Raw genomic sequence first — 25,227 nt, forward strand, 5'->3', positions numbered from 1 at the left:
AACATTTGGATGCTGTTTTATTATATTGAATCCTTAACTGTATAATACAGTTAAGCATAGAGGGATCCAAAGGTTTTAAGGTTATAATGTTTCTCTAGAATTTTCCAGTTGTTTTCAAATTGACTCAGATTCCTGTTTCAATCTTTTCTTTTTCCTAGCAACATAGGAAATAAGGTCTTGTACGAACAGCTTTGTAGTAGTCCCAATTATTCAAAATTGAAGTATCTTCACTTTTATTTTCTGTAAAAAAATTGGTGATGGATTTCCCTAAGATCTGGGGTAAATAATCTTTTAATAATGAAGCATTAAATCTTCATCTATTTCTTCTATGATCTTATTACGCAACTTGTAGTGTGATATATTTTGGCAGATGATCCGATAGTGTAATACTATCAATTTTGGCGTTAAATAAGGAACTCGACAGGACTTGGGTACAAATATGCAATCCATTTTTGAAAATGAGTTGTGTGGAATGGAGTGGAACGTATAGTCAATATCTTTGGGATGAGTGATACGCCAGGAATCAACCAAACCGAATTCAGAAATAAACATCAGTATTTCTTTTTGTTTTGGAGTTTCTGAAATTCACTTGAGATTTTCTGTCTAAGAAAGGGTTAACATTTTCATTACAGTCTCAACAGACTATCACATTTTGGATATTTGCTTGGCAAAGATAGTTTCTCAAACTAGACCAGAAGGTAGGATTAGGTAGAGTCGGACCATAGACCTTTAGGATTGTTTAAATCACTGAATTAACCAGGATGTTGACCCATCTACCTACGTTATCAGAATCAGATTTGAGCACTTTATATTTTAGAGATTTATTTATAAGAATTAGCATGCCAATTGTCTTCCCATCTGTAGCAGTAGTCAAAACTTCACCTACACAAAACCTGTTTAACTTAAAGGCCTCAGTCTCAAATAAGTGGGTTTCTTAGATACATGTAGTGGATTGCTTGTACCTATTTGAATAGGATAGATCCTTCTGTCTCTTTATGTGATTAATTAATCTTTTAACATTCCAGGACACAACATTTAGCAACATATCTCAAAGCACAAATATGAGTAAGAACCAAGGTATTGACCAATATACAAAGAGAATTTCAACCTACTTATTTCCTTGGACCAAAGTAATGTATTGGAGCCATGAGAGAAAGTTCCACTTACCATAAGTACCATCCTGTAATGACAACAATGACAATTACAATAGGAAGGGATACAACATAATCAACATGAAGCAATTAATCAGTAATCTCCCACCAATAATCATAACTAAAAGAATGGCTAACAGGATCGGCCACGCCATTTCAAGTTGATGCAAAGCAGTTTGGAGGAAGAGAGCCAGATAGATGAGGCCCAACCTACACTCTGCTCTAGTCATGTTCCATATTTGTTGTATTTGAGTCTTGGATAAATGATCAACTTATCTGAACAGATATCTAATTCAAATCTTTAGAAAAGTATATGATCTAGAAGACGACTCTGATTGCCTATCTGGTGTTGGAAATGAGGTATCCATTTCTTCCATTTTCTGAGTACTGATGAAATGCTGCAGAACCATGGTGTTTTCAAAAGTTGAAGTTTGATTTTAAGGTTTCTTTCAGGAAACCCGGATGTATAATGCCAAATTTAGCATTTAGTTGTCTGAAAGCAAGTATAAATGCTAAGAATTCCTTTCTTCTTGAGGCAGTCACGTTTTACACATCCTAGGAAATGTAAATCTTACATCCATTCCAAATTAGTTGTTTTTCCTGTTTGACTTTAAGTATAATCTGGATGTATGTGTAATCTAGTAGCGCAAAAATTAGTGTTCTTGAAGAGTTACTCCTACTGACTGAAGAGTCGATAGACCCAATGTGATGAGCTCTTTGAATATTTAGCGTAACCAAGCTAGGAAGGTCCAGCTGCTTCGGAAACATGGTGTCTACAAATAATATTGGATTATCACCTTCGACCCCCTCCGGTAGTCCAACAATGCGCAGATTGATTAGCCTGTTTCTATTTTCCAGAATTTCAGACCGTTTCTGTAAAGTTTTGACCACAGATTTTGATTTAATTTCTCTTATCTTAACATCATCCACATTGCTTGTTCGCATTTTCACTTCCACCCTTGCTTCAAAACATGACCACCTGTAATCTAACTGCAGCAGTCTTATGTTTGTGGTTTCCATAAAAGGCTTAATTGCTCGTAATTCCAGTAATATAGATTGCATTGTTGGGAATGCAGTTGCCTCATTGGGTGCCGGAGAGTAATTTTATTCGCTCTTTTGTAAGCACTGGCAGGTGCCTGTACAGCTACTTTATTTATCAAGCATACAGGAGGCTACTCTATAGTTTTCACTGGCTTTTCACTCAGTCTCTTGCCATCCTCTGTGTCTCTGGGCCTGACTCTGTTGTCCATCAACTCTCTCCTGCCCCCTCCTCTCCCTCTCTCCCTCTTGGTCATTCTCCCCCTCTCCCTCATCCCCCCTCTCTCTCCCTCTGCCCCCTCTCCCTGTTTCTCCCCCCTCTACCCACTCTCTTCCTCCCTCCTCCCTCTCTTCCCCTCTTCCTCTTTTTCCCTCTCGGTCTCTCTCCCTCTCTCTCCTTCCTTCTCCCTCCTTCTCCCTCTCCCCCCTCCTTCCCAACCCCCCTCTCCCCTCTCCCCCTCTCTGTTCTCCTCTTTCTTCCTCTCTCTTCCCCTCATTTCTATAGAAGTCTCCCTGCCATTGCAAACCTTTTTGAGTATAGAACATGGGTGCTTTTTAAGCACTCCATGTTGGCCCTACAGGGATTTTATCACCCTACAATGTTTTAGAGTAGGTTTTAAGTTTTTAGTTTTTCAGGGCGCAGCCTATTTTTTACTGTATTAGTAGCCCTATCTACCTTATTGGTAGCCATTGAAGTATTCATGTACTACAGGTTATGTCCTTATTATCATTGTTCTGTATGTATTGCACCATGGATGTCCTTCTGTGCAGTGTTTTGGCTATCACACTAAATGCAAAATACATCAATACATTAATTAGGGGGGAGGGAGCATTGACATTTTAAATTTCTGACAAAAATCCGAAATGTTAGGTAAAGTAACTAAATTCCCCAAAAAGGGTGAATTAGGAAAATAATTTGGTCAACTGCTGAAGCAGAATTGGGGGTGGGTGTGTGGGTGGTTGATATCACTTGACTGGCAGTAATTTGGCTCACCCTAATGGTAAGGGCTTGATCCAGGATGTTCCAAGGCTCTGAATGATCTGATTCTGTACCATTTCCTTTTCCTTCTCTTTGGGGTACCACATGTGCTTTCAGCTGGCACCTTACAAATCACCAGTAAATAAATGAATGAAGGGCTCATGTGCATAAAGACATCAAGTTTAAACAATTTACAGACAGATCTTCACAGTCCTGCATTTATGAATGGTGCTTTGAGTGGATCCAAGCATAGGCGCTACAATGAGCGACAAAGGTTCCAAACAGACCAGATTAAATGACGAGCAGGCTCAGACGAATGATTGCCTGTAATTTATGTGCATATGGCAAGAGAGGTGAATGAGGTGTTACCTGAAATTCCGTAATTGTTGTATACATTGTTTTCAATGTACTTATACCTTGAAACCAGCTTTGTGTGCTTCATGTATTTCTAATTCTTCTTTTTGTTTCAGACTAGAGCATGACATGCAGGATTGGGAATCCAAACTACAGACCAAAGAAGCAAATCACCAGACACAAGTGAAAACCCTACAGTTAGAAAAGAAAGAACTTGTTTCGCAGCTAGAAGATTCTCAGAAGCTTCACAGGGACGGCCAGGACGAGCTATCTAAGCTTGATGAAGAAGGGAAGACACTAAGAGAGCAGCTGACGGAGCTTGAAAATGCTTTCAGAAAATGTGAGTCCACAAAGGCGGAGCTGGAGGTTGTGGTCAAGGAGATGGAGTCTGAAATGCAGAACTCTAAGTTTAGCTGTGAGCAGCTTCAAGCAGACCTGCAGGCTTCTAAAGATCTAACTAACAGGCTCCATGGGGAGATAGAAGTTAAGGATCAGAGTATTATAGGTCTACTGGCTGCCAAAGAGGAGGCAGTTTTAACTGCCACCACTGAGCTGTTTCAGCAACACAGCAATGAGGTAAAAGAGCTAGAGGATCAAATCAGAGTGGAAGCAGAAGAAAAAGGTAATCTGGAAGCAGAGAGAAAGAAACTAGAAGACAATCTGACAGCCCTTAAAGCAAAGTTGAAGACAACCAAAGAGCAAGGCAAAGAGCACAAAGCCCGGCTAGATTCCTTCACTAAGTCCATGAATTCCTTGCAGGATGACCGAGACCGTGTGCTTGAAGAGTATAAACAGCTGGAGGAGAGGCATCTGGCAGCAATTCTTGCAAAGGACCAACTCATCCAAGAAGCTGCTGCTGAAAACAATGAGCTTAAAGAAGAGATCCGAGGTTTATATAGTGGAATGGACGACCTGAACTCTGAAAATGCTAAACTAGCAGCTCAGTTAGTGAGGTACAGAGAAGACTTGAACCAGGTAATCACTTTGAAGGACTCTCAGCAAAAGCAGCTACTCAAAGCTCAGCTGGAGCAAATCCACAGCCTGGGAGATGAAAAGATCACCTTGGAGAGACAACTGCAGGACTCTGTGACAACCATTGAAGGACTTAAGCAGACTGTAACTGATTTGCAAGAGGAAAGGCAAAGAGTGGCCAGTGAGGTTGAGACATTAACTTTGTGTGTGTCCCAATTAAACAATGAGCTGACCTCCTTGAAAGGAAACGGTCCGCTTTTTGAACTAGAGGTTGAGTTGCAGAAGAAGGAAAAGGAGGTTGAAGGGCTGAGCAGTGAACTTCTTGCCCTTAGGGATAATATAACTAAACTTGAGGAAAGCAGACTCCGCATCCAGAGCGAGGCTGATACGAAGGTTACGCAAATGGAGGAGAAGCATGAAAAAGAACTGAAGAGTCTACAGCATGATGCTGGGATCATGAGGAATGAGACAGAAACTGCAGAAGTGAGGGTGGCAGAACTGGCCAAAGACCTTATGGAGATGGAACAGAGGCTTTTAACTGTTTTGGATGAAAACACTGACCTCAAAGCACAGGTTTTGGCATTTGGGAAGTCCATGAGCTCTCTTCAGGACAGTCGGGACCAGGCAGTGGGACGACTTGAAGACCTGGAAAAGAAATGCTCATCTGAACTGGCCATTCAAGAGGCTCTGGTGGTAGAGCATGAGAAAGAACTAACTCAACTAAGAGATGAGCAAGGCTTGCTCATGATGGAGAGAGACTCCTTGACCACACAGCTGACCTCCTTGAAGAGCAGCACCTTTGAGCAGGATCTTCTCTCCCAGGTTGAGCAGCTCAATCAAACACTTGTGTCTAAAGAGGAAGAGGTTTCGCGTCTGTCCTCAGAGCTGGATAGTTACTCCACACAGCTAAAGTCATTCTCCAAAGCCATGGGTAGTTTGCAAGATGAGAGAGACCGACTGCTAAGAGAGCTGGACAAACAGAGGAAGGTGGAGGATGACAAACAGCAGAGTTCAGCAACCGCCACGCCGGCTGAGGTGCAGAGCATGAAAAATGCACTCTCCTCTCTGCAGAATGACCGAGATCGCCTGGTAAATCCTACATCTTTTTTTGTCTTCATCTTGTGATGTGGATGAAGTCACTACATTTCTTCAGGAATAGAACGTAGAATGCTAAGCAAACTGGGTAACCCCTTGTCACTACAAAAACTCTAATAGCCCCTTCAGTTGTTTTAAGCATTTGTCGGGCTGTGCATTCTTTCCTCGTGACTATATATGCCATGTGTTGCCTGCTTAGTCATTGTTTTACCCGTCTGATGCTCATGTTTTTAATTCTCATTTCTCTCAAGTCTCTGGTCTTCTTTTTGCAATTGCTTTCTTATTTTGCTTTTGTTTGTCGAATATATTCCTTTCCTTTCTAATTATTCTTTGCTCTTCAACGGTCCTTAAGCTAGTATTTGTATTGCTTTTTCTATTTTTAATCACGTATTCTTTCCACATTTTATAATCTGGGTTGCCCATTATTTTGCGTTTGCTCTCAGTTGTTCTGCTGTTCTTATTCCTGCATCTCATTCTTATTCCAGCATCTCGTTTTTATTCCTGCATCTCTTGTACATTTTGGGGAGTTCTGTCATTGCTACAGAAAGCTCTAACAGACTTAACGAGGTTGGTGGTACCATATACACCCAAGACATAAATACACTGCAGCCGAAGCCCTCCTTAGGGGTTGATTCCTCTGGGGCTGCTCAGCTCCTGGTTTCCGGGATAGTCCCTCTTTTAACTTATTTTGGTGACTGTAAATATTTCCCTGAAGTTTATTGCAAAAGTAAATTGTTCTAAAATGCATCCTTAATTAATGGATGCCTTTTGGCTATGGTTCTGAAAGGTTTCCTACCATCTATCGCGATGTGTAATTATCATGTGTGAATTTGTAGTACCATGAGGATTAGAATTAATGTGGAGTGTTGATGTGGGCCTAAGGGATTTTTAGACTATTTTCCTGGTAGGTTAAAACGTCTGCTTGCCTTTTCTTCTTATCTCCTACCTACATGTGTTAGGTTTTTGACCACCTAATCTATGACCTACCATGTATAATCGGTGTGGGTTGTGTCTTTAATTGTGCAGGCCAATGGGGGATTGTAATTGCTGTCTTAGCCCTTGTCTCCCCTTGCCTATTGCTGTTTAATTATGTTCTGTATCTATCTGAGATAGTGGGCCCACAAAGTATTTAAGACATTTTCTGTTTATATAAAATACTGTGTGTTATTCAATACTGTGTTATGTTAAGTTGATTTGTACCACACACTGCTGCCATGGTCTCCACGTGCTCTTTTGGCTTTGTAAGGTAAAGTGGGGTGGGTTGGTTAGTGAGAGTGGGAGAGATAGGATAGGTGTTGTGCGCTTATCTGTTGATGTGTGTAGAACGAAGAGTTACTGGTGCCTGTGCATGATATGATATAAGACATTTATAGCGCGCCTATACACAAGTGTTTCAAGGCGCAACGAGGCAAGGGAGGGGAACAAAGGGAGGACAAGACAACTATCTTACTAGACCAAGTGACATTGAGATCGTGCAAGTGCAGGGGAGGGAGAAGGAAAAAAAAGTGCCAGGGGAAGGGGAGGAGGAGCAAGTGCATTGCATAGGACAAGGCATGGGAAAACAAGAAGTGCAGCCAGCAGGTGGCAGTGAAAGGGTAAGTGCAGACCACAGGTGTTTGATAAGTGCGGGTAGGGGCACTGTAGGGTTGCAGATACAGCCCCATGTGCATTTGTTGCCAGGGGGCAGTGCAAGTGTGCAACTGGGAGGACAGGGACCCAGGCCCGTGGTTCAGAGGGTGGCCAGGTAAGCAGTGCAGTACCAGACAGGAGATCAGCAGGGAGAAGAGGAAGAGAGAAGGCAGAGGCAAAGAGGAAAGTCTTGAGCTGCTTCTGGAACCAGAGATGTTTCTGCTCAGGTTTCAGAGAGGCAGGGAGGCTGTTCCAGAGGGAGGCGCCAGCCAAAGAGGGAGATCTGCCCCCCAACTCATTGCTTGGAAAAGCGACTGACCCCCAAGGAGTTGGAGGTGGAGGAGCGAAGAGCGCGGGAAGGAACATACTTCCAAAGAGAAAGTAGGAAATATATTTGTCCCAGGCCCCCGAAGGCTGTGTGGACAATGCAAAGGGTCTTGAACTTGATCCTTGCAGCCACTGGGAGCCAATGGAGAGATGCCAGTGCTGGAGAGATATGATCCCTGGGCTTGAGGCCAATGACAAGTCTCGCAGTCCTGTTCTGGATGAGCTGCACAGAGGACAGAGATTAGAGGTGGGCAGATTTAAAAAGAGGCTGTTACAGTAGTGAAGCCTAGAGAGAACCAGAGCTCTGTAGACAGTGTGCTTCTGTGGGAAGGAGAGGAAAGGAAGAATACCTCTCAGGAGGTGCAGTTGGTAGTGAGCTTTCTGGGTGGGTGTTTGTTTTGTGCGATGGGCGCTTTTTGTTTCTGGATGGGCAGCATTCAGCCTTTCTGTCATTTAGTGTTCGAGATTGTTGGGTTTATGATTTGGTTAGTTTGTGATGTGCATTTTGGGTGTTTAGCAGAGTAGTTCTCTAGCCCATCTGGGTGTGTATGGTAAGTGTGAAATGTGGGAGTGTTGAATAGAAAACAGAAATGGTTTGTGGGTTTTGGGTGGTGTCTGGCTATTGGGGTGCTGTGCTATTGTTTTGTGTTGTTTATGTGCCAAGTACTTATTTAATCTGGTAGAAATGTATAGCCTCTTACAAGTTTGGCGTTGGGTGAAAAAAGGTGTTAATTCCATTACACCACTTTTTTTGGCAGTAACAAAATTACTGCCATTTTTACCATACTGCTAGTTTACAAGTTTCACCTTAAAGTGGAGGATTTTCCCCAAGCACCATACTGGATGTAAATCTGACACTTTCAGGCATATTTTGGCAGAATTAACACAGCAGAATTACCTTCTGCCTAAATACCAATGGAGTCCTATGGACTGCTAAAATGGGGATTAACACTGCCCCGCTCTGGCAATACCTTTGCCAGCAACTGGGTGAACCCCAAATGAAAAAAAAAACATTTAAACAATATATGTGTATTATACTTCATGTATATGTCAAAATAAATCATTATTTTGGTCTGCTCTCCCCACACAGGTATTTATTTACTGCTGAATAACATTTCAGACACAAACATGTGCGGTAGCAGATCAAGGTTACTGTTAAAACATGACACACTGATCATCTTTGAGACTAATAAGAAGGTGTTATGTAGGCAGATCCCTGAAGGACATCATGTCCGAAATGGATTGGATCGAAAGAATAAAGCCTGTGCTTTTATACTGTAGGACAGTGGTGTTGCATTACATTTCCTGTTTCAACAATTCATATAGCAATCGTTAATTAAAATTACTTATTTTGTTGTATACATGGAAGTATAAAATACATATTGTTTAAATGTTTTTTCCATTTGGGGTTTCACCCACCTGCTGACAAAGTTATTGCCAGTGTTTCCAGACCAGTATCAGATCCGTAGTGCAAGTGGAATTCTAGTGTGCAGCACATATCTGATAAATAATTTCAGTATCCTTTTTTACCAAGGTGGGGCCCACTAATGATCTATTTCCCTTTTTATTAACACTGCCCTCGCTTACAATTCCATCGTAAACCAATGGGACCAAGTGACATTGTCGGTAAGGGAGTTTGGTGATAAATCAACTGATTTAACACAGAATTGCCACCATACTTGTAATGAGGCCCTAAATTATATATTTTTCAGTGTATCCATTTTCTAGCGATAAGTCTGTGGACTAATTGTACCTATGCCAGCCTGCTACCCCCACCTGACAGTTGACCCTTGCCGCTCAGTCCACATTACTTACCTTTAAGACCGGTTTGGCTTCCCTTTCTTATCAGGTGTGTTAGGGCCTGATTCACAGAAGTTTTCTACAATGGCACAATTACATAGGAAAACGCTCTGTGAATCAGGCCCTATGTGTTTGAAACAGTGATCTTGCTGGGAATCCTGAATCTCTGTGATAGATGAGCGCTCTGTATGCAACTGTTGTTTACCACAAAGTAGTAAGTGACAAGTGTTTGTCTTTGAGGTTAGACTACAGTTGTGGTTGACCTTGTTTACTGTAGGTTCTTTGGCTGCAGTAACTAAGTGGCCATGCCTGTTTCATGAGTCTTGGACTGTACATTGCTATTGATCTATATAACTGCAAGTGCTTTAGGTCAATTGTGTGTTTAATATGGCTTGTTATGGGTTTGACGCTTGATGATTTTCACATCTGGGTCTGATGGTATGTCCTTCAATTGAAGTTGAAGGAGTTGAAGAACCTGCAGCAACAGTACCTGCGGATAGGAGAGGAGACGGCTGATATCACCAAGCTGAAAGCCCAGCTAGAGGAGTCTCAGCAGCAGCTGGAGGTGCAGCTCAGTCTACAGGAGCAGCTAAGGAAGGAAAGTGCTTCACAGCAGCAGGAACTTCTAGCACTCAGGTATGAGGTTTGTGCACCCTTATGTTTCTGTAATGGCTCATACACCTTCTCACTGTACACAACCCAACACTGTTTCCATACCTCTTTCCTATAGCTCCTCGACCACACAATTATCTCAGCCTGCAGCATATTAGGGAGTAATTCTAGGTGTAAACGTAATGTTTAGCTTTCTTTCCAATACCCTGAACTCTTAGTTGAATGCCTCTTAAACAGTGAGCACATGTACATTGTGATTTAATGAAAGGGCGGCCTTAATTGTTACGTTTTTCTCAGTTAAAGAGTTTAGAACATGTTACGTTAGTAGTCTCTGGGTCGAGTAGGGATGTCAGCAAGTTGAAGATATTTCACCAACCTACTGCCCAAAAACAATATACAGTGTTATAATCACCCTATATCACTCACAAGTGGGGTGCTTAAAAAGCATCCCTGGGACTGGGCGCCTTATTGGCAACCCACAACCATGTACCCATAATGAGTCAAAAAGTGTTGCAATATCAGGGGAACTTTAGTAGAAATCTCTCAGAGCACCAAAAATAGGTCAGTGATCAAAAATAAAAATAGTGGAAAAGCTCTAATTTGAGGGACCTAACGAGTGGCCCTATAAATTCTATCTTAGTAATGTTTTATACCAAAAGACTTCCTTCCAATCACTTGACTGGAGAGAAGCACTAGTTGTTTTACTGCAGTTTATTTCCTTGGTTAAAAACGGGTTCCCTTTCTTCCATTCATCCATTTAAATCAGTTCCACTGGTTGGAAGAACTCTCAATGATACTGTGTCACAGAACCTAGCTTCCTACCAACAGGGCTGTCTCTGTGCTATTGACCTGTAAACCACTTGCTTCTGCAATACAATTTGACAGCCAAATTGAAAATCCATTTGATTTGTGTTAAGCCAGAATTCCTTTTTTGGGGGGGCTTCTGGAGCCACTTTCTAGGCCCCCTCAACTTTTTGCTTTCCCAATCTATTTTTTTGAATGACTGACCTATTTTTGGTGGCCAGATGGACTTCTCCTAAAGTGCCCCTACTATTTCAACCCTTTTTACCTTACTTAAGGTATATTGTATTGGGTCGCCCATAAGGTTTGCAGTCACAGAAGTGACCCTCGGGCACCACATTTATTCTTTCCTACATTGATTTTTAGACAGTAGCTGGTGGCAGTTGTAATTTTATTTTGCTTTCATCGAGGGTGCAAGCCAATTTACTACACTAGTAGCCCAGTCCACCTTTTTGGTAGCTGTTGGGGACCAGTGTATTATTTGAAGTCCTGCTCTCTCACATTTTGTATTTTAGGGCTTCCTTTGTTCAGAGCAGCCACAAGGTAGGCCTGAAAGAACAGTTGTGATCACATGGACTTGTAAGCCCACATGGCATCCTCCATATTGTTTTAACTTGTCTATGCCGACCTGTGTGTGTCTCACTTCCCTTGCAGGTGGTCTAGGCTGAGTGGCCATCCCGATGGCCAACCAAAATGGTTGGCTATTTGACTACTTACTCCCCAACTTCCCTTAATGATTGGTGGGCTGGCTTTGGCCAGCCCCTAACGGCAGTGGTGTTTGAGGATTTTCCCCTCCCACTGCTCACTCTCTTATTGCTGGAAGTTAGAAGAATCAGTACTGTTGTCCTGCTGGAGGAGTTTCTCCACCGTTTTGTTCATTTGTAGGCCTTTTATCTGGCATCACTGGCTGGATGTCATGGCCTGGGGATATCCCAGTTGGGGTTTTCTGATCCTAGAAGTCTGTGCCGTGCTTTATGCATTCTCCTACTGACTCCACTCCGGTGCTGGTTCAAGCCTTTCTTGCTGGAACCATCTCTAGGCTATTTTACTGCAGCTTCTTGTTGTTTTCCACCAGGGTCTCCCTCCTCTCTGTGAATCACTGCTGTTGCCTGGAAGAGTAGTGGGAAACCAACACCCTACCTCACTTGCTTGTGGGGCAATGCTGGGTTGCACCCACCTCCACCCTCGTCATGGGTCTGTCCTTTTGTGGTTGTGCCACCCCCCCTTATCTCCACCAAGTCCCAGCAATCCCGGGGTAATTCATGTTCCCTTAGTCTTCCTTGCTGGTGTTTTCACTGCTGGCTTGAGGGGCTGCATCATGGGAAGGCTGCTTATGCTTCCTTTTTTTCTTCCGGCCGTTGTGGTCAAGGGTTCAAGGGTTCAAGCCCTTTTGCACTGGATCCCTGTAAATCATACCTAGGAAAAAGCCTGTATTTCTCCAGGAAGGGGGGCTGGCATGGATTTACATGCTCATGAATATTCCCCGTCGTCAGGCTAGGAATCTGCGATAAAATAAAAAACAGTTTCACTTTAGTTTATAAACTGTCTTTCTCCTATAAACCAATCACTGCGCTCTGGGTCATACTGCCCCAGCCAATGATTGCCCTCTCCTTAAGCCCCTCCTCTGGCAGCCATCTTCAGATTTTTACTGCACGTTCAAGTGTTGGGAGTCCTTGTGTTTCGCTCCTAGAGCTTTCTGCGTTTTCTGGTCTTTTTGGCTAGGAAAACCCTATTTTTGTTCAAATCGAGCTTGTGTGCTCCATCGTCTAATCATCCGACTAACTGGGACCAGTTTTTCGGCATCTTTCATCAAGGGCAAAATCGTTGTGTGTTTTCTTCTTGGAAGTTTCCAGAAGGCACTCAGGCCTACACCGCACGGGATCATGTCGGAGGAGAAGGAGGGTGGGGGATTCCCTCTTCAAGCTCTGCACCAGCTGTGAATTACGGAAGGTTTTCACAGATGACAAACATTCCCAATGCCTATATTGTTTTCACCCGATGCACAAGTAGGAAGATTGCAAGACCTGCTGTGGCTTTTCCAAGCGCACAGTGATGGATCGGCACGTCCGGCTGGCGACATGGTTCAAGGCCAGGGCCTCTACCCCGGGTGGTTCACAGTGGCATTCCAGATCCAGCAAACCAGAGCAGGCTTCTAAGTCCTTTCAGGGCACTCCATCCGTGAGGACTCAAGACAAGGCCAAGCACAACAAGTCTGCTTCCGTCGGGGTTGCTGTGCAAGCGGGTCCCGTGATCGTCAGGGGCATTCATCGTCTCCATCAGCCTCAATCTCCAGCCATCGCTCCAGCTCTTCGTCGAGTAGAAAGTCAGCTACCCCGGGGAAGCTGCGGGAAAAGCCAGAGAAGGCCAGACAGGAGAAGGTGTCCAACCTGCCAGTTAAGGCCCAGGTGATCCAGACCAAATAGTCCTCGTCGATCGAGCTGGTTGCTGCCGGTATATCGAAGGCAAAGGGGGCTGACCCGGCCCAGGGTACCCCGGTGGCGGTCAGGGTGGCTCTTCCTCCCAGGCGGGAGGCTTCGGCCAATCCAGTGGAGAAGACCCCGGAGAAGAGGATGCTGGGCCTCAGCCCGAAGCCGACCCCTGAGGACCCAAAGAAGAAGGGGGTGGCAGATATTTCTTCGTCCGACGGGAAGAGCTAGTTTCCGTCCAGACCGTCCCGGAGGAGGGTGGTGGTGGTGGTGATGACGACGAGAACGTCGAGGAGATGCCCACCGGAGGCGGCGATGATGCCATAGGCGCTGGGCCCAGCGACCCTATCCCCCAGGCACAGAGATCTGTTGCATGATATTCTCTCGGCCCTCCACACACTGGTGTAGGAGATTCAGAAGAGGATGCCAGAGGCACCACCAGCCATACCACCGGCGATGACACCGGGGCCACCACTGCCGAAGAAAAGGAGAAGACCCCCAACGCCTCCACGCCAACCGTCACTGCCCCTTCCGCCCCCCCAGGGGCCGAGAGGACACAGCGAAGACTGACACTGACGATGGCGGAATCTTGCTGCCACCAAGGGCTTCTCCTCCGGATGTAGTGGGATCCTTCCACTCCATGATCGACCGTGCATCAGAGCGCTTCTAGCTCACTCCGGAAGAGAAGAATAAAGATGGTTTCCTGTATCAGCGCCGGGAGGGCGAAAAGGAAGACCATTCTGTCAGTACCGCTGCTGGACGATGTCTGGGATGAAGGGCTGGCTCTGCTGAAGAACCCTGCCTCAGCCCCGGCGAAGACGGACCGGCTAGAGAAATACTGGGTGCCGGAATCTGCGGTCTCACCATCGCCGGACTCTGTGTTCTCGGCTGCGGCTAGGAAGAAGTTGTCCAATCTGTCGTCTACCTTGGTCCCCCCGGACGGCGAGGGGAAGAAACTGAACGCTGTAGGACGGAAGGTCATTTAATTGGTGGCGACGACAGTCAAGGCAGCCAATGCCTTAGAGATCTTGGCTAGGTACGACCGGGAGCTATGGTACAAGATGGCTCTGATTCTGGATTTCCTCTCCTAGGACAAGTGGGTAGAGGCAATGGAGATCCTTGCAGAGGGCGAGGTGAGTTCGGACCACGCCATTACCGTGGCCCTGGACATTGCAGACACGAGCTTCCTCCATATGGGAAACTGGGTTTGCCTCCGTCGTCGTGGCTGGCTGAAGGCCACCAACTTAAGAGAAGAGGTCCAGACGAGGGTCCTGGACATGCTGTTGGACGCAGACAATCTTTTCGGCAAGGCAGTCATTGAATCGCTTCAAGCCATCAAAGCTGACACAGAGACGGCCCGTGCCCTAGGCACGCTGCAACAGCACCGTCTGTCCTTTCACCCCTTCTGAGGGAAGTCGTGAGGTCTTCGAAGAGTTTTGGCGGTGGATCGCCCTCTTACCGCCATCCCTCCGGTTCCACGACCCAGGAAGCCTACAAGGGTCGTACCAAGCCTTCGGAGGTGGCCGCCGTCATTGTCAATCCTCCCAGGGCGGCACGCCGGCCTCCCAGCAGGACTGAACCGGCCAGGACGTCGGGCCTCCACCCCTGCACCCCGGTGGGAGGCCAGCTGGCGAAATTTGTCAGCATGTGGGAAAACATCTCCACTGATTGATGGATGCTCTCGCCCACGGACAGGTTTCAGCAAAAGTGTCCGCGAATACCACCAGTAGAATGGCAGAAACAGCACATCACTCTGCTGCTGCTGGAGGTTAGACCATGTTAAGAAAAGGGGCGAGAGAGCTGGTTCTGAAGCGACTCCGGGGGAGTTCCAGAGTTTACTCAAGATACTTTCTGGTAAGAAAGAAGACTGGGGTCTTGAGGCCCATTCTCGATCTACGATGACAAAACAAGTTCATAAAGTCCCAGAAATTCAAGATGGTCACGTTGCAGCACATGCTCGGCCAACTGGAGGAGGGAGACCTTCTGTCATCGTTGGATCTGGAGGACACGTACTTCCACGTCCCCATTCACGTAAAACATTACAAGTTCCTGCGCTTCGTTGTACATGGGAAGCACTACCAGTTCAAGGCTCTCCACTTCAGACTGAAGTCGGCGCCCAGAGTCTTTACGAAGTGCCTGGCTCCGGTGGCAGCCCATCTGCGACTATAGGGAGTTCATGTGTACCCTTACCTCGACGACTGGCTCATCTGGGCCAAGTCGAAAGACATCGCTGTCGATCACACAGAGAAGACCATCTGGCTGCTGGTGAACTATGCAAAATCCTGCTTGACTCATCGCAGAACTCGCTGTTCCTGGGTTCCAGGCTCGGCACAGTGTCATGTCTGGCAGCTCCGTCGGAGGAGAGTATAGCAGGCATTTTGGGAAAAGTGCAACGGCTGTTAGCACTGAAAATCGCCATGGTGAGGACCATAAAGTCGCTGCTCGGCATGATGTCGTCATGCATCTACCTGGTCCAGCTCTGCAGGTTGCGGATGCGACTGCGACTGCTCCAAGAGTTCCTGGACGCCCGTTGGATGCAGGTGTCCTGAAGCTTCAAAGACAAGATTGTGCTCGACAAGGAGTTCTGTTGAGCGTTAAAGTGGTGGGGCGTGTGCTCAAACATCACCGGGGGCACAGTTTTCCAGAACCCTCCATACCAGGAAACAGTCACGACGGACGCTTCCCTGGAAGGGTGGGGAGCACACACCGGATGTCTCCACGCCAGAGGTTTGTGGCTGCCGGAAGAGAAGGCGCTACACATCAATGGACTGGAACTACGGGCTGTGTTTTCGGCCCTCAAGTCTTTTCTTCCGTCCCTCAAGGGCAAAGTGGTGAGGGTCTTCACGGACAATACCCCCACAATGTTTTACATCCGCAAGCAGGGGGGCACCAGATCCCTGGCGCTCTCCAGAGAGGCGCAGGAGTTGTGGCACTGGCCCGTCGCCCAGGGGATGTTCCTCATTCCTTTTCACCTGGCGAGAATCAAAAACACTGTTGCCAACTCCCTCAGCAGGGAGCTGTGCTCTTGCCACGAGTGGGAGCTTCAGCAGTATCAAGTGGACAACCTCTTCCTCAAGTGAGGTAGTCCCCGGATCGATCTGTTTGCAACAGCTACGAACACCAAGTGCAAGGTTTGCCAGCAGCCATGGAGCATGGGGGACGCATTCTGCTTCCCTTGGTAAGGCCTGTTCCTGTACGCTTCCCTCCGTTGCCGCTCCTACTACGAGTCATCAGTCAACTCAGACGGTGCCGGTGCAGGATGATCCTTGTTGGGCCAGCAGGGCCGAGGCAAATCTAATACCAGGACCTTCTCAGCATGTCAGCATCCCCTCCAGTCAAGCTACCAGTGGTCGCGGATCTTCTTGCCAGTGAAGGAGGCGCAATCCTGTACCACGACCCAGGATTGCCTACCTGAAGGCCTGGCTCCTGGAGCGCTAGAGTTCGGTGGTTACGGGTTGCCTGCGGACTGCAGGGTGGTCCTCGCCAAGGCCAGGGCATCGTCAATACGGAAGTGCTACGGACACAAATGGAAGCGTTTCATGACTTGGTGCCGATCGCAGAAGATTAACCCTCTGAGGGTCACGGCCCCCCAGGTCCTTCCGTATATTGTTGTCGTTGGCTAAATTGGGGCTGGAGCACGCCTCCATCAAGGTGCATCTAGCGACTATCTGCCGCTGCACCAGGTCTCTATGACGTTCTTCTCTTTGGTCGCACCATCTAGTGAAGGAGTTCATCAAAGGACTTTTCCGCTCGTTCCCGCCAGTGAAGGCTCCTGCCCCGGCGTGGGAACTCAACGTGATTCTGACTAGGCTCATGAGGGCCCCATTCAAGCTGATGCATCAAGCTGCTCAAATTCCTGTCTTGGAAGACAGCTTTCCTCATGACCATCACCTCTGCCAGGAGAGTATGTGAAATCCAGGCCCTGTCCTGCAAGTGGACTTACTTGACTTTCCATGAGACGTAGGTGGTGCTGCGGACGCACCACTCCTTCATGCCCATGGTTCTGTCGGAAATGTTCCTCCAGCACCAACTCTTTGTGTAAACAGCGAGCTGGTGACTGATCTCTCGCCTGGGCAGGCTCCCTCCTATGGAACAGCCTTCCTCTCTATCTTCAGCCGGATCGCCTTAAATTCCGGAAGCTCCTCAAGTCTTTCCTTTTCACCTCCTCCTTCCCTTCCTCCCTCCTCTGCTAATTTCCCACAGCTGCTGAGATTGGTGACCAGGGCCCTTATGTGTCCTCCTGGGTCCTGGCCTCTCACACCCAATCGCCTGCAGCCTCCACTCCTCCCAGAACTTTGCCTTGGCACCCACTGGCCAATGTCACTACTGCCCTACACTTAGTAGCACTTACCCCCTCCTTCATCCCTCTCAGCACTTACCCTGATACAACTAAACCCTCCCTCTCCCTCTCTCTCTGCACTTGCGCATTCTGAATGCTCAGAAGGCCTAGTAGGTTCCTCTTATTGTTTATTTTTCATTCCCATGTTCCCTCCCTGCTGCCCTGTGGGCGCTTTGAAACATAATTTAATTGATGTATAAGCACCTAACAAATGCACAGTAAATAAATACATGGGCGTAAAGTCCTGATCCTGTCTCTTCCTTGTTTGATCCAGTGGTGGTCTAGTCATGCACCCCCCTCACACCGAAGCCTTCTCATTTGTGGTGGAATGGAGAGAGGTACTTACCTGAATGTTTCCTAACATTTAGATCTCTGAACCACAACCACTGGCACTGCTCAATCCAATAGTATACCTACCTGAACAGTATACCTTTTGCAACTGGTTGCTCTAGGGCACTGGGCCCCATTCCATCTCAGGGCTGGACTTAGTAAGTATTAGGGATCTAATTCTGGGATTGCCCTAAAGTGTTTTAATGGGTTTTTCTAACCTGAGTACTTACCTGTGTTTCACTGGTTTGAATCAATTCCTTATCTATCTTTTCACTGGCTTTACTACATACAGTTATTGAAAGTATTGCTGATAACTATGCTAAACTGTTTCTTAACTCTCTTTAAAGTAAAATGTTAAGGTTCCCTCCAGAGCCTCTAATGGTGGATGTACATATGCATTTATAGTAGTTGTGTGAAAATACTTGCACAGAGGTTTACAGGATGTCCCTCATTAATAGTCATGTGATACATTTGCATACAGTGATTTTAAATATTTTCACATTTTTTCTCATCAATATTAATGAGGGACATCCTGTTCACCATAATATGTTGGCCTCCCAAAGTCCAACCCCAGTGTTGATTTTGGGAATCCATCTTAACTGCCAGCCACTACATCAGGTTGAGTCTCACCTTCCCCAGCAGCCAGTCTTCCTTTTGCCAACATCATGATTGCTGCCCTATGTGGGTGCCTGGCGACGTCTGGTTCTGAGCAAGGAGTTTGTTTGGGGGTTCGGTGCCAAATGCTGTATGAGAAGGCATAGTCCAGAGTACTTAGTTATACAGGTACAGGAGCGGAACCAGCGGTAGATTAGTGCTTAATGTGCCAGTGGTCAGTGCTTATTCTAGAGGCAATAAGCACATTGCATGTATTTTAGTAGTTGGTTTGCTTTTTCAGCTTAGTGAATTCAGGATTAGCAATCAGTTAATGCTAAATCACAACTCCATGTCACCCAATCTAGTCCTAGGGCCGGCTTCCCACCTGAGCCAGGGTCCAAAATGTGCACTATCCACTAGTAATTGGTTAGCGATGTTTGACTCTCTGCGAATGGAAATTGGTGTGGTGTTTGAGTATAGAATTGAGGTTGCAAGTGACTTTTTATGGCTGGCTAGTAGCTAACAATTTGAATTTGTGCACCCTGTACCCAAGCTACTATAGGTTCTTGATCCACAACCCTACTTTAACTAGTACACGGCTAAGCCCAGCTCTGCCGGATCACTTGTAGGATAGATACTCCCACCCAAACAAACTAGTCCTGGTACTCCTTAACTTCCAGTGCATTAACAGTACCAAGTCCAAAGAGTCTACAATCTGATGTGCCAGCCTAACCAGCCGAATGCTATAGTCAGGCCCCTAGCTCAGCCAATCCAGTGCTACCTCAAAACACCAGCATGGTTATTCCTAGATGTTTGCCTCTGACTTAGTTATTCTAATCTTAGGTCTACTATTACAAAACGTTTATACCTAGAACTTAAGGTCCATGCTGGCAAGAACTTTGTTTAGCCCATGCCTCCAGCAGTGTAGCACCCAATCGTTACACTTCTCAGTGAGAGTCTACACAGTTCAGTTCTAGCTGTGGTACTGCAGTCCTGGAATTCAAATATTAGACTCTGCTCAAGAGTTCAGCCAGTTGTAAGGGAGGCATGGTATCTCAAATCTGACACTGACACAAGAGCTACAAGTTTCAAAACCTTTATTATATTCTTAGGGTTTGGAAAAACTCCTACTTTGCCTTATAGCTATGATGGGAGTAGTCTCTACCATCAAATAATAAAGAAAACACAGTCCTAGTCAAATCAAAATGGCCTATACTGAAAACAATAGTAATGCCTGCCCTATCTTTTGTACAGAAAGTGTGTAAAGGGGAATGTATATGCAAAGGAAAGTCAGTGTTATAACACAAAGGATCAAGATGGCGGAGTCGACTCTCCTCGCCACATTGGACAGCATGGAGTAAGGCAGCCTGCGTAAACAGGATGGCACACTGGCTCAGGTTATCAAAAAATCGGTATTTCAAAACGTGGGTCATGGCCCACTTGGCCTTTCATGCTAAAGTCACTTAAGTTCACCAAAGTTTCTTTTATGGTTCAACAAAAATTCACATAGGTCTCCCTCTGTCGGGCTCGGACCTCTCTAGGCATCAACAGTTCACATAGGTCTCCCTCAGCCGGGCTCGGACCTCGCAATCGCAGCACTTGCAGGGGTTACCTTCCCCAAGCTTTATTCACCTTCGTTAGAGGTTCCCTTCCCCTAAATTATTTTATATTCCAGGTCTCCCTTGGTCGGACTCAGACCTTTCACTGATGTCGAAGGCTTTCGAATGTGCGAAGCTTTTCCCATAGACCTCTGCAGACCTCTGCTTCGACTTTCACTTCAGCTCTACCTTATGGTATTTGCCCCAGTGTCTCTTTGTCTTGGTAGTTCCATAACACAATCAGAAAAGCTCAAAGAAATCTTTCTCTTAAAGTAATCACCTTTTAACTTCCCCTTTCGTCGGGTTTAATCTTAACTTTTGCGCATTTCAGAGTTCATTCACTTTGTCGTTTAAACAGAAAATATCAAACATTTCACAGAGACTTTCAAGTGGGCTGTTTCCTTTGGCCGGACCACACTGCAACTCTATCACTGGCTTCACAGTTACCACTGACTTTAAAGTTCACTATAGGTTTGCTTTCTTTCACGTCTCATCAGCACGTGTGCAACCTTCAATTCGTAGATACTGTTAAGGCTTCAAGCTGTCCTTGACACAAACCGGCTTTTTATGTCTTTCGCAAACTCACTGGTTGTGTGCATTCCTTTCTGTTCTCTGCGGCTTTGATTCACGAGTCAAAGTTGATACCACAGGCTTGGCCTTGCCTCTCCAACTCTGCCGTTGACCCGGTAGGGTCGCTGGCGACTTTGAAACACAATGCATGCTTCTTCTTGTCTGGGATTTGGCTTTCTCTGCGTATCCTTCACGTCTTCCTGGAGGCAACAACCTCCTGCAAGTATCTTCAGGGTTTCCCTACCCCTCACTCTGGTCCCTCGATCGGTCATCCTGCTCCAGTGGGTTCGCCTTCGCTCCGGAAGGTCTGCTCCTTCTCGTGTTCCACCTTGCTCAGAGTGCATCTCCATGTTCCTCCTTTTAACCGTGTGGGGGAAGCTAATGGGTATAAGATGTATGTGATTAAGGTCAAGTGCCTGACTTCGCCTGACCTGATTAACGGGACTTGTCCAATGAGATATGTAAGTACTAGCATCTTTTCTCCGTCGCCCCCTTTCTCGTCCCAGTGAAAGGGGGGGTTGGGACGTTGGCGAATCCTATGAAATAGGATGGGATATGGGCACGGGAAAGGGGGGATACCGCGGCTCGCCATCAGTTGTCTCAACCCCACTCCCCGATTGATCCCTCACCCATGTGATCTTCCGGCACTGAACCACCCCCAGGGTCTGGATACAAAGGCGATGGCTGTGCCCTTGCCACCTGAGTGAGAGATCCCCGGGGACGAGCAAGTGAGACACCCTTTGGTTTCTCACACAGCCCAGTGCTTTGTCTTGCAACCTAGCCCAGCCCATCCGCCTAGTGCATGATGCAAGAAACCAGTTACTATGTCAAATGTTGGAAGAGAACTTCATGGTTGAGAGTATGAGTTGTGGAGATAGTGAGATTTGGCTGATGGAAAGACAGAGCTTTCAGCTTTGATGAAAATCTGCTGTTTCTTATTTCACTTCACAGAGAGGAAAGATTGATTTGCGAGTCTCAAAATGAGAGCCTGAAGAAGCAGTATGTGGTCGCACTAGCAGAAAAAGATCAGCAGCTGAGTGATCTCCAGAGGCTGCTACAGGAACCGAGGTTGCAGTCTCCTAAAGCAAAGATCACAGATGAGCAGTACCAAAGACAGGTGTGTTTTACTACCCATTATGGAGGAGGCTCCCTTTCTCCCATCCCGACCTCAAGCCCTCCCCACCCCCACCACTCCAGATAATCATATACACGTGCATGTAAATGTAGCTGGTCAAATTTACCAGAAGTGGTCAAACCTAACTGCATACTTTCAAAAGAAAGTCTATTTAACAACGGGTTACCCTCCCAGTACCCGGGATTGGGTACTGAGAGGGGTTTTGGAGGTGGTTGATAGCAAACTATTTATGATATATATCTGGGATGGCAGTATTAGGCATATATTTGTTTTTCAACATTTCTTAGCGAATATTTCATAATTAGTAATCCACCTGATTTAATTAGCAATGTTCTCAACAGGCCTCAAAACGTGCACTCGCCAGTAGCCAGTGATAATTGGCTCTTTGGCATGTAAGAAATGGTGTGCTATGTGTATGTGGATAATTGAATGGGCAAGTGCCTTTTTATGCCTGGCAAGAAGCTTGGAACTTGGCATTTGTATCGCTGTTCTCATTATTTTTAATAGATACCAACTTCTCTGCAGATTCCTTATCTTTGAAAATATCCAGCTGCCATGATGTGACCTTTGAAACTTACATGGCACCACTCCTGTGGCACTGAGAGTGCACCTGTGAGGGTGATCTGGGCTGAGTGGCAATAGGATTGGTTGACCACCTGACCACTTTGTCCCTAAGCCACTCCTGTGATTGGGGGGCTTGCTTTAGCTAGCCCCTCTGAGTATGGTGCATAAGGGAGGTATCCTGCCATTTCCCGCCCTCTTGGAATTTACGGAAGAAGCTGGTTTACTTCTCTGCTATAGGATTTCCGACCATTGCCGGACTTTGCTGCACTTTAAGCCCTCATCTGGCCATACTCGTTGGATGTAGTGTCGTGGTCTGGGCATATCTCTGGTTGGGATTTTCTGCCGCTAGATGTCCATCTCTGGACCCTGAACCCTGTTTTATGTTGGGACAGTCTCCAGGCCGTTTTACCAGTAGTTCCTGTTGCTTTTACCACCAGGATCTCCCACCCTGGTGAAGGTTGCTGCCGGTCCTGGAAGGGTGGTGGGAAGCCGCTACACCAGCTCATCAGCTTCTTGGGTTGTTCTGGATCATCCCCATCCGTTATCCCCATCCTTGCATCATTTTCTGCAAAGTTACTGCCTCCATTTGCCCGCTGGGCCACTGTAGTTCCATTTTCCGTAGTGGGGTTTGCCTTTGGCCAAGGGTTCAAGTTCTTGAGAGCTGGATCTTGTAAACCACACCTAACAATGAAGCCCTGTACTTACCGGGTCGTTCAGCCTCCCCAGATTTTTCACAACCAACGCCATGAGTACCTACATCTGGGTCCTGGCTCTTGTTTTTGATACTAACTCTGAGGTCCTTCTGGGGTAAATACTTTTCAGAAGCAAGTCTACTGCATTCACCTTTGGTTAACATTTAGGGTCTTCATGCTTTGCTGCATCCTCTTTTAGGTTTTCTTGTTCTTGAACCAACCTCCAGATCTCTTCATTGGGTCTACTCTAGTCATCGCTGGGGTTGTTTGCTGCTGAATCCACACCTGGCAGCTAAACCAGAGACTTCATTTCATTTTCCTCATGCACGTGGCTAGCTTACTCACCGTTTAATCCATGGAACCATCTACCCACTTTGGAACTGGCCTAAAGTGACTTTGGTGGTTCTTAACTGGTGTACTCCTGGGGTTCAGGGAGTTCTAGGCTAATAACTTGTTTTTCACACTTACCTTTGATTTTAGTTGTATTTTCAAAGTCATGCTCTCAACTTTAAATATGAATGTGGATGTACACTGTATCTAATTTGGGTGACTGTTGTCACGGATGGCTTCAGTAACTCCGAGACTCTGAAGGAGGATTAAATAGTTTTTATTTTCAAATGATAAAATCACTGGTTTTATTCTGTTAAGGATGCGGGCAGGCCAGTCTAATAGGCTTCCCTCTTTCAACCTCATGTGGGCTCCCTCCACTCTAACTCGGGCATCCTTAACCCCCAGGTCTACCAACGATTGGTAGCGCCTACTATCTAAGGCTGGCTGTAGGTGATCGATGCCCTGACTTAACACTCCCCAGGTTTCTCAACAGGAAGGTGACCATGTCGGACACACTGGTCTGCCCTTCCTCTCTTCAGCCCTCCGATATTCACACTCTTTCTACACTTCTTTCCTCACCCCTCTCTTCTCTCTCCACACCACTCCCCTCTTTTCTCTCCTCTCCCCTTCATGCACCCCTTTCAGTTTGTCAGGCCTTTTGCTCTGACTCGGACAACCTCCTATTCTATTTATATCTCCTCCCACGCAATCCACCAAACACTCACTCACAGCCTCACACTACCATTCAGGCACCCCTTATCAACCAACACCTCACCTGTGCAATCTCTGCAGTGCTCTACTACACCATCTTTCCTCCACCTGGTCTCTGTCCGTCTCCTCTCCACCTGACAACCCAAACACCCCTTACTAATTTTATGGCTTTTGGGATTCCTGTACCCCTGAATTCCCCATTCTTTTGCTTCATGCACCTTCATTGGTTACACAGCTGGTTTGATACTATGGACCAATTTGTGTTTACTCACCACAACCCCTGAAATCTTTCAAACCTCCTTCTTTCCCCTCACCCTTTTACGCGTATAGCACTGTCTTTGGCGCAGAACTCGATTGTTAGCCTGCTATCGTGGAGCTGCAGTGTGTCTCCGTTTGTTCTTTGGACATGCTATTGGATAGTTTGTTCTGTTCTTAAATCGCTCTGTGATTGGAGGCCTTTGGCTGTATTTATGTAATATAATCTAGCACTATATGTGACTGTGATGTGTCATTTGGACTTTACAACTACTATGCCCTAGACTCCTAAAGGGCCAGAATTACTGTGGGTTGTTTGTATTGTCCTTGGGTGCCTGTTTACATATTATTTTGTGTGAATAGTGTCTGTTTCCCCTTTCTTCCCACTCTTTGTCTTTATATGTTAAGTGTCTACCACCAGTTTGTGGTCTTAAAATACAAAATAGGGGTGGGCTGTGTCTTTTTGACAATGTATTGTTGTTGTGCAGGCACTAGGAATGTTTAACTATGTTGGAATGTCTAGTTCAATTCTTCCACCCTTGCCATTATTTGTTCTGTGCCAAATCTGTAGATTTGGACCCACATTAAAGCATCTTGGTGAGGAGAGTCCCCAAAGACCTTTACTGTTTTTATAATATACTTTCTGATGCTTGTTAATCGGCTTAGAATCACATGCTGTGCATATAGTCTGACATCCAGTGGTAACCGCAGAGTATTGCAACTTGTCTTTAGCGAATCGAAAGGGGACGTCGACATGGGCGTGCCTGTAACACTATCCCTAACGTGATGTGTAGTGTATCCAAAATCCCTCACGCGTCGGGGTCCCTCAGATTGTTTTTTTCCACCCAGCTATCTGGTTGCCCTAATGCGGAGCTCTTCATAAAACATATTCCTCGACCTTCGGCTCACTCCCTTCGACGGCTGA

The 25,227-nt window shown here is 46.2% G+C and overlaps 1 protein-coding gene across 1 annotated transcript in view; it reads left to right on the forward strand.

Moving 5' to 3' along the window:
• Window positions 1–25,227, forward strand: part of GOLGB1 (golgin B1) — a 959,320-nt gene that overhangs the window by 449,394 nt on the left and 484,699 nt on the right. Inside the window, exons 12-14 of the mRNA XM_069629448.1 lie at window positions 3,639–5,583; window positions 9,803–9,981; window positions 21,567–21,732. Coding sequence (XP_069485549.1) covers window positions 3,639–5,583; window positions 9,803–9,981; window positions 21,567–21,732 — 2,290 coding nt within the window. The remainder of the gene's footprint in view (window positions 1–3,638; window positions 5,584–9,802; window positions 9,982–21,566; window positions 21,733–25,227) is intronic.

This window comes from Ambystoma mexicanum, chromosome 12 (genome assembly GCF_040938575.1).
Source record: "Ambystoma mexicanum isolate Mex_15411 chromosome 12, UKY_AmexF1_1, whole genome shotgun sequence".
NCBI classification, from domain to species: Eukaryota; Metazoa; Chordata; class Amphibia; order Caudata; family Ambystomatidae; genus Ambystoma; species Ambystoma mexicanum.